The sequence below is a fragment of the Prunus avium genome, chromosome 2 (assembly GCF_965620075.1).
Source record: "Prunus avium chromosome 2, drPruAviu1.hap1.1, whole genome shotgun sequence".
Lineage (NCBI taxonomy): Eukaryota > Viridiplantae > Streptophyta > Magnoliopsida > Rosales > Rosaceae > Prunus > Prunus avium.
In genome coordinates, this window is record NC_142285.1 from 23384747 (window position 1) to 23394603 (window position 9857).

At 36.2% G+C, this 9857-nt stretch overlaps 1 protein-coding gene across 2 annotated transcripts; it reads left to right on the forward strand.

The window, feature by feature from the left end:
- The first annotated feature begins 3809 nt into the window (after positions 1–3809).
- Positions 3810–9399, forward strand: LOC110766704 (uncharacterized). 2 transcript variants are annotated; one of them, XM_021970067.2, is made up of 14 exons: positions 3810–4387; positions 5716–5827; positions 6121–6233; positions 6310–6432; positions 6514–6689; positions 6837–6912; positions 7281–7367; positions 7826–7906; positions 8004–8036; positions 8227–8280; positions 8459–8500; positions 8612–8690; positions 8808–8878; positions 8992–9399. In XM_021970067.2, exons 1-14 carry the CDS (start codon positions 4202–4204, stop codon positions 9076–9078), a joined length of 1320 nt encoding a protein of 439 aa, XP_021825759.1. In that variant the 5' UTR covers positions 3810–4201; the 3' UTR covers positions 9079–9399. The 2 variants fall into 2 exon arrangements, with proteins under 2 accessions (XP_021825759.1, XP_021825761.1); XM_021970069.2 differs by lacking the exon at positions 3810–4387 and adding an exon at positions 5331–5628.
- Positions 9400–9857: the final 458 nt, after the last annotated feature.

A 9857-nucleotide genomic window follows, 5' to 3' on the forward strand; every position in this document is an offset into this window, starting at 1 on the left:
ACAACACGACTCATTTTTATTTATTTATCTCACTCATCATGTTACAAGGCTTACATGCCTTTTTCGGGGTATATAAGGCTTTCTTTTGCCATGGTGATACGTGTGCTTGGCTGCGTGAGATAGTGCAGAGTGAGTTAGCAAAACACTAATAAGATGGACCACAGGAATCCTAGGCTGTGGAGTGTAGAGGTGTACTTGGAATGTTTCTGGATGACTTGACATCAGCCCTGTGTGGAACTTAAATAAGGGCCCTCGAATCATCTAATATGAAAATATTATAAATATTCTTTTTATCGTGAATTGATGCCATAAACCAATAAAAGTAATGAATACAACTATCTTCCATGAAGGCATACGTGGCTTAGTGGTGTTGTGTGATAAAGTTGTTCGATGTCATGGCGTCAATTCTTATTGGTGCCATTTATGGAAAAATTTTGTTATTTTGAAAAGAATTGTTATAAAGAAAACACAAAAACACACAAGTGGTAATCAAACCAACACCCCTAACAAATATAGAAAGGCGACAAAACTAGTTATGTTGTTTGCTCATATATATATATATATATATATATATATATATATATATATATATATATATACACACACATAAGAAAAATTTGAAGACCCTAAAAAAATTGGGGGCATGTTGCACACCATCAAGGCCGCCCATGATCACATGTACTTGGTAATTTTGTTGCTCGCATTTGTAATCCTTTTCCTTTTGGTGTGATGGACACATTGTCGGCATGGTCGATATTTCATGGATTTAAGATATAGTATTAATAAATAAATACTCGTATTGTAACATGACTAAACTAGTAATACCACGTGATGTAACAGTGTGATATACTCAATGAAATTTCTTTCATAAATTATGGGGCCTTTCTGTATTTTCTCCGAGCATGTTATAGATGAATCTTACAACTGAACTTAACACTAATGTTACCTATTTCCGGGTGCATACATTCATGTGTAATCATACTTATTCCTACCCAACACATGTGATGATGTGAAATATACAAAGCCCATGTCTACCCGACACAAAAAAAAAATTAAAAGCAATCCACAAAGCAAAGCAAAGCCAAGAAATATAAGCAGCCAGCCCTTTTGGTTGTGCATAGCCGACAGTCCCCACCTCCTATTTTCCTTGGCAGCTTTGGTACTACTTCTCTCTTTGGGCAGACAATAACTTCTCTCTTAGCAGCATCTTCTCCTATCTAAGGCAACAAGTATTCTTCTCATGCTCTCCTATTTAATTATCTTCTCCTATTGGGTTTTTCCTCAAGTAAATGTATGCATCTCCTATTGGGGTGATGTAGAGAGTAACTATATTGCTGTGATGTTCTTTGAGTTTATGTTTTCATTGATATACATCGCCTTCTCTGCTTTAAGGAAATCACCACTCTTCCTCAGTTATGTCAACAATTGGTGGAAACAACTTGTTAAAAAACTACCATTTGCTTTACAGGTTGATTCAATTGGTGTTGACTCTTCATGTTTCTAAAGCAACAACGGAGCTAGCTTTTTCATAGAGAATTATTAAGAATCGACTTCAGAGCACCATAGCTGATGAATTCCTTGCTGATTGCATGATCCTCCACATTGAAAGAGAGTTTGCTAATAGTATCAATAATGCAGAGATAATTGATGAATTTAAGATTTCTAAGCCTCGTAGGGTAAAGTTTTAGATTTAAATAATCTAGTTTTGTGTTGCATTGCATTTACTTCTTGTTTTTTTTTTCTAGTTTTTTTTTGGTTAAGTGTAAACCGTGCGTCCTTCTCGCCGAGTAAATGGCTCGAACCTGGGTTAAGGTAGGGCTTATACTCAATCTTGTGGAAGAGATACCTCAGGAGATTACCTGCACACTTTGAACAGTTATCAGAATAGGAGCAAACTGGGGTTTATCCCAGTTGAACCCCCTCCGATGGCTAAGTCAAAAGTAATTTAGAGGTGGGTAAATGGATGTAGGGTTTGTAAGGTGAGAATATTTATTACCTTTGTCCTGATATAGGTGAAGGGTATTTATAGGGCGAGAATGAGAGATAAAGATCTTTAAGGAGGAGATGTTTATCTCCCTTCCCCCTTGTGGGACATGACTACATTAAATGACTTCTTCTTATCATCATGTTGTATGACAGGTATTAGGTGGCCAAGCGACACTTGGGTTCGGATGGGAGGCGCATTAATGGATCCCTTTCTATCACCAGGCTACTCATTAGGGATCAAATGGTAAAGCGATACCTGACTTTGGATGTGAAGTACATTAATTGATCTCTTTCCATCACCAGACTGTTGTATCAGACAGATGGAGTGACTAACTTGATAGGGGTCTGACCGTGCCTATTTAACATCAATGCGCCTCTGGTCACACACGACATCCCAGTGGTCGGGTAGGTGTTCGAATGCTCAATCATTAATTCACACGCTTTCCTAATGGGTTCGACTAGGAGGCCTTTTATCGACACCAGGGATAGTCCATCTAGTCGGGTCAATATAAGGGCAACCTCCCCCCCTATGGCCATGTGGTGCTCTCTAATAGGCTCGGCTCACAGTGATGGTATGAGCCATTAACATTAAGCTCTTATTTATGTACAAAGATGCATATTTGAGAATAAGGTTCATTATGTCCCCCCGACTAGGTGTATCTTTTTATTTTTATGAATGAAATTCACTCATATCGCCGAGTTTTTACGCTAAGCTTCACCTACTTGACTTTTGAATATGAATCCATGTGCTATAGGAAGAGGGGTGTATATACACCCGACCAGGGATATGAGAGTCCCTCTCTCCTAATGTGAAGCCCTGTTCTCTTGAATGATTTGTAAAGGCCTTTCGAATGAAAATTATGTGGGAGAGAGAGTGGTGGCTGACTCTGTGTGTGTGGGGCCTTGTTGGTGAATGTGTATTTGCCTCTTTTTCTATTTACTCTCTCAAATGTATATGCGATTTGTATTGGATATTGTCTTTGTGATCCACTCCTTTTCTATTGCTATTTTATCATTCCTTGCATAAATATATGCATGAAATGATGTATATGCTTTATTTAAAAAAGTGCGTCTTTTTTCTTTTTTTTTTCCTCTTTGATTGGCCATTTACTCTATTGTTTTCTTCTTCAATCATAGGAAAGAAACTAATGTGAAAAAGACGTTGTCCGTTTTTCCCCGTTTTAGCCACACGCAATTTTCGGTTGGTGGCTGATTGTAGTTGATTTTGTCCATCTGTTTCCTAGTTTCTAGGTAGTTAGGCCAAGGTGTGACAATGCTGTTCGTATTCGTTGTTTAATTTAAGGTTTATTAGCAGTTGTTAATAGTTCATTAGTACAAGATTAAGTATACTTTAGGATATAAATTTTAGGGATTATTATTTTAAGGTACAAAATCAATGTTTTAGAACTTTAAACTTAAGGTTTAGCTCAGAATTTCAATGGAAAGGAAAACTGGAGAACTAAACCCTAAGAACATCTACAATGGGCTCCTTAAACCACCTCATTAGACAAATTTTATGGAGGAATTGAAAAAATAGAACTCTAATCATGCTACCTATCAATCTTCTAAAATAGGAAGACCTCTAGGAGCTCCTAAATCCAAGAAGAGAGAAAGCACTCATAGTGGCTTCCTATAATTTAATGCAGCTTTATTTTATGAGTATTTTAAACCTTTAATTGATACTAACTATTTTTTAATAGAGATTGGCCAATTAAAAAAGAGTTATATCATTTATGACTCCTTAAACTCGAGATTATTGGAATTTAAATTTTATAAAAAGCTCCTAAAATAGCTTTTATATATTTTTAGCTAAATTTTAACTAAAAAATAAAGAGCATGATTATGAATGCTCTAAGATTTAGTGGGTCAACTTGAATTCAAAGTAAGTTGGACTCTTGTCCAAATTTAGCACGTGCAGTCTCAACAGTTACGGAGATTGTAGGTTCGAATTTCCCATCTCCCAATATTCCTCTTATGAAAAAGTACAAATTTGGGGAAAATGACACTAGCTTAGCCCATCCTAGTGCCCACAAAACACAAGCAAGCAAGCTCAAGCCACACGCCATCATGCGCACTCTCAAGCTAGCAGCAGCCCCGTTTAGCCGCCAAGATTGCTCTCTTCTTCTTCTTCTTCTTCACCTACCTTAGCTGCTTTCTCATTCTATAAATACATAAATATATATAGTTTTTCTGGAAGCTGTATATTTATTTAGATATGGGTTGGATGGAGAGGATTTTGCTAGAGGTGAGGCCTCTGTTTCACTTGCTGTTGCCACTTTGTGTCCACTGGATCGCTGAGGAAATGACCGTCTCGGTCCTTGTTGATGTTACTGTTGCTGCTCTTTGCCCGTCGCAGTCAACTTGTTCTCAAGCCATTTATATTAATGGTATTCAACAAACGGTAAAACCCACTTCTTTTTTATTTTTATTTTTATTTTTATTTTTTAAATTAAATAATTTTGATTACATGTTTCGATTTTTGAGGTTCAAATATGCACACAGTTATTCATATTATAATTTTATATTTTAAACTATGTATTGTGGACCATTTTTTATTTTTTTTATTTTTATTATATGCGGTTATTTTTCTTATAATTCATTGTCCTTATTTCTCCTGTTTGGAGTCAACTTCATCAGTACTGAAAGGTTTTAGTGGAGCCTCTTGTGTACTTTCCTTGATTGATGATAGAATTGTATTTTAGTGCTAACAGCTTGGATATTTCATAAATAATTCACCTTACGAAAGAAAAAGAAAAGAAGAAGTATGTTTAATAAATAAATGGCTTAATTAAACCTGCGCCCTTGGAAGTATGGTCACTTCGACTTCCGGGGCAAGGTGGGTCATTTTAACTTCCGGAGGCAATGTGGGATATTTGACCATACTTTCTGGGGCATTGGAGTAATTAAGCCTAAATAAATTACTGATCCCTACTCTTTGAGAAACATTTACATAGTAGTATGAAAAAAATTAAATGTCTAAACTTTCAACATACATGTTACTCTAGTCAAAACAGTACATATATGTTGCCATTATTTTTAGTATCTGTGCTCCTTTTGAATAGCAATTCTGGGTTTTGGCCGTCAGCAGCACCCAACATAATTAATACGTTTATCGCTTGGGTGATTGATTTACAGTCTCTCCACCTGCAGAAATGAAACAAAAAAGTAACCAGCTCTGAGAAATCAGCAATGTTTTATGTCACAATTGTTTTATGATGAAAAGTGACAATTATCTTGAATGGTATTATGATCTGCTGTATTTCATAGGTATAATTAATAATTTACCTGAAAGTTAAGTTTTTTAAAAAAAAACTGATGGTCTGACTTCTGCTTGAATGTTGCCGACATAGCTGCCTCTGTGCTCTTGTCAATGCTATTTACTAAGTTGAGTTAGAGCTTTTGTTGGGATGGTTAGATTCTGAATACTCAAGAATGGGACTAATACAGTAAGAACAGTGGGTAGCATTGAGGTTCTTTTGGTGTAATTTCATTGTCCAGAAGGAAGATGGTATGTTGTATGCACCCAGAGATAGTGAGATTAGATATTTCAGTAAAGTGGAGATTGTTTCATCAGAAGGATGTTCATCTTAATGACTCTAAATAACCATTGTTCTTGGGAACTATGATGATATTGACAATAAAGTGGGATTCTGAATTTTCTTCAATTTATGTATTCTTTCTTTTTGTGTAAAGCTAAGGTAGATCTTAGAACAAATTTTTTGCTTGCAGGTTGTTGGACTTTTCAGGGTGGTGATGCTTCCACTTCTAGGTCAACTGGCAGATGAGCGGGGGCGTAAGCCGCTGCTGCTTTTGACAGTGTCAACAACCATATTTCCTTTCGGTAGGTTATGTCCAAATATATATTCAGGAATATTCTGTGAAGTCACATATCTATCATGCTGTCAGTTTAGGTGCTTCTGTTAAGCCTTTCTTTTGGAAAAACAAAATAGAATTGAAGTTATACATCTGTCCTCCTTTTAATGAAAGATGGCAACAAACTCTGTGTGTAATTTCTGAAAGTTTCTGCCTAAGCCATTAAAAAGTAAGATATAATATACTAGCATGCCTAATTTATTTTCTTTTATCTCCATGCTATTTTGATTGAATACATAATCTGATGGGTTTTGGTTGCAGCAATACTTGCCTGGAATCAATCTAAGGAATTTGTGTATGCTTACTATGTGATTGGAACCGTTTCATATATTCTAAGTCGGGGGAGTATTTTCTGCATCGCTGTTGCTTATGTGGTAAGTTTATTCTCACTGGTTGATAGCCATGGATAGGAAATGTAAGGAGTTCACACTTTTCATCCCCTTCTATTAGGCAGATGTTGTCAATGAGAATAAGAGGGCTGCAGTGTTTAGTTGGATCACAGGTCTTTTTTCTGCATCACATGTCTTGGGGAATGTTCTGGCACGCTTTCTTCCCGAGAAGTACATTTTCTCTGTAAGTTGAAGCAATAACTTGTCATATGTTAAGTTCATGTTTATCAGTTAACCTTTTACTAACCAAGCCTTTTGGTTTCAGGTATCAATCGCCCTGTTGATCTTTTGTCCAGTTTATATGCAAATGTTTTTGACTGAGACAACTAATAAACGGGCACCTGAAAGTGACCAAGATTTATCTTGTCTGACCAAGATAGTTACTATTATCCGTAAACGATATGCATCAATGAGAGATGCTGCAACAATAGTTGTTAGCAGGTAATGGATTCTAGTGGTTTTACTTCTGGATCTTTTTAGAATCTTTCCTTATTTGAATGAAAAAGAAAAATTTCTTCGTGCTTCCATGCATATTTAGAACAGTTAAATTGTGATTGTCTTGCTGAAGAGCTGCATTGTACTCTGCAGTCCAACACTCAGAAGCATTTCTTTGGTTTCCTTCTTCTATCACTTGGGAATGTCCGGCATCAGCTCTGTGTTGCTGGTATCTTTCCCCTTAAAACTTAATGAAGCCTGCACTTATAATCCTAGTTACCACAATCATGTTAAAAGAAGGATGTAAGCAAACATGCCTTTTCCTTGGAATGAAACAAGATGCTTATTCATTATACAACAAAATCTATAAAGCCACTGAGTAAAACAGGGTTTACCTATAATTATCGTATAGGTTCTGTTTACATTGTGTGGATTTTAAGCTATATAAGTGACACGGAACTGCAGATTTGTAAGAGCAGCAATATAAAAGTTCAGATGATCAATTGGAGTTTATTTATGTATGTAATAATACCAACATAACTTGCTTTCTGTTTGAATCATTTACTTAAAAGAAAATATGTTTTACTACTTGTGCAGTACTATCTGAAAGCAGCTTTTGGTTTTGACAAGAATCAATTCTCAGAGATCCTGATGATGGTGGGAATAGGTTCAATTTTCTCTCAGGTATATTCTTGTCCAAAACTTTTCTTTTTCCAAATTCCTGGTACTTGCTCCCAGTTTCTTTTCGTATTTCCGAAAATGAAGACTTAGATTGTTCTCTTATTAAGTTCATTCTAGTGTTCGTGGACAAAAATTTGGGACAAAATCAAATTTATCTCATTACTAGTAAAAAGCAGTGTGCCACTCACTATATTTAGCTGTTCTTCTTCAACCTTTTCTTTCCATACCATTAGAATTAACCGAAAAGAAAAGAGGATGAAGGAATTGTTAGTGTTCATGAAGTTCTATCCTTCAAAAATTTCCCCTTGAATTTCGTTGTAATTATGATTTCCCCTTGAATTTCTTTGTAATTATGTGTCACTTAATGTAAGTGTTTAACTATTTTACATTTTGGAAGATCTGTTGAATCCTCTGCTATTCTTCTGCATAACATATGTTTGGTTTTGGTGAGTTCCTTTCAGATATTGGTGCTTCCTTTAGTGAACCCATTGGTTGGTGAGAAGGTGATATTGAGCTCAGCCTTGTTGGGCTCAATAGCTTATGTAAGTCATTATCTTTAGCTTGTTCCCCAACCCAAACCACAGGGGAAGATGATAGAGAACAAAACAGAAAATCTAATGTTGCTTTTTTGCTGTACAGGCATTGCTCTATGGCTTGGCTTGGGCTCCTTGGGTAGGCATATTACCTTGTCAAGAAAGATGCCCAAGATTCACCTCCATTCTCTTCATTATTATTATTATTATAATTTTGCATTTAGTTAATTTTATGCTTTTACTTCAGTAGGCAAAAGAAAAAGGGAAATTTCCCTTAGTACCATAAATTAGAATGATTCTAGAGTAACGCGAAAAATTCGAAAATGCAGGTACCCTACTTAAGTGCCTCCTTTGGAGTCATCTACGTTCTTGTGAAACCTTCTGTAAGTACTATATATATTGAACTCCTTTGTTATTTCTGTGAAATTTTCTAATTTTGATGAACTTGTTATTGGAAGAAAAAAAATATAAATTGAATTTCAATTACTGGGGTTCAGGTAAGTACTTAATTGTGATGGTCTTTCTTTCCATGCTTCCATTGATTGAACTCTTGCTTTGCAGACTTTTGCAATTATTTCCAGAGCAACATGCTCAACCAATCAGGTGAGCAGAGCAGAGAGAATCATTATTCAATTTGTTTTTGTTTTGGTTTATCACACTTTCAAACAGTTGGGTATTTTTTCTTACACAACTGCTTTGTTGGATTGCATACAGGGAAAAGCACAAGGATTTATAGCTGGTGTGCAATCAATATCAACTCTGCTATCTCCAGTTGCCATTAGTCCATTGACATGTAAGTGCATGTTTCTGTTTGTTATGTGTTGGTGTTTATTTTTCTAGGTGATGAATTTTTTTTCGGAACCACTTCCATTGTAGTTCTGATGGGTTGAATTTTTTGTTCTTGTATTAGCATGGTTTCTATCTAGCAATGCCCCTTTCAACTGCAAAGGTTTTAGCATTATATGTGCATCCATATGCATGGTAAGCCACCCTCTCTCTCTCTCTCTCTCTCTCTCTCTCTCTCTCTCTCTCTCTCTCTCTCTCATGTTCTTTAATGATTAACATGCATGCTAATCTAATCTGGTCATGACCAGATGGTTGCCTTTTGCATTGCTTGCAAGCTTAAACCGGTCGAACGCTCTCCAGAGGACATTGAAACACCACTACTAACTGATAGTTAATCCTATTTCTGCATCCCAAGCTCTGCATTGGTGGAAACTTCATGTACCGAATCTTCCAAAGGAAAATATTAGAGACACCAAAGAGTTTTCCCCAGTCTCACATTATCTGAGTCTCATCAAATGATAAAAATTATGTAGAACCCATGTAGGTTCCACTCTATGTGTTGTGTTTAGAAGTCAAGTTAGATAGAACTGCTCTCCACCAAATAGTTTGTGTAGTCCTTGGGCGGATATTGTAAATATTTTGTTGTTGTGGGGATATTGTAAATATTTTGCATCCTTGAGTAAACTGAGTACTTTTTCCCCAAAAACATTTGTCCACTATAATGTCAAATGTCCAACCAAAGGCCAACGCAATCCCAATCCTATCAAATTTAGTTCAACATGCTCCGTTACAACATTAGAATTTGACCATCAATATTTTAAGTAAAATGCTAGGCTTACCACATTTTTCATACCACATTCATACCACCTCTCTAATAGAGGTGGGCCCCATTGTATTGGTGGGCTCCACCTCTATTAGAGAGGTGGTATGAATGTGGTATGAAAAATGTGGTAAGCCTAGCATTACCCATATTTTAAAGGGAATCTAGTGAAACAAAACAATTAGCTCTCAAGTAAACCCACAATATTTTCAAAAAGACGAAAAACCCCCTTCTCTTTAGCACCAAAGACATGCAAGTCCTAGGGCTCTTTCCTCCACCAGCATCAACATGTGAAGAGACCAGACTAATGTTTGAAGATTTTGTCTCTGTCCAGCAGTTGTTATTGCACAACGA

Excerpts from the sequence above, each read along its gene's own strand:
- LOC110766704 (XM_021970067.2), top strand. The coding sequence starts at position 4,202 with ATGGGTTGGATGGAGAGGATTTTGCTAGAGGTGAGGCCTCTGTTTCAC. Across the intron at positions 7,368-7,825 it reads TAGGTTCAATTTTCTCTCAG|ATATTGGTGCTTCCTTTAGT; the intron begins GTATATTCTTGT and ends AGTTCCTTTCAG. Across the intron at positions 8,281-8,458 it reads ACGTTCTTGTGAAACCTTCT|ACTTTTGCAATTATTTCCAG; the intron begins GTAAGTACTATA and ends CTTGCTTTGCAG.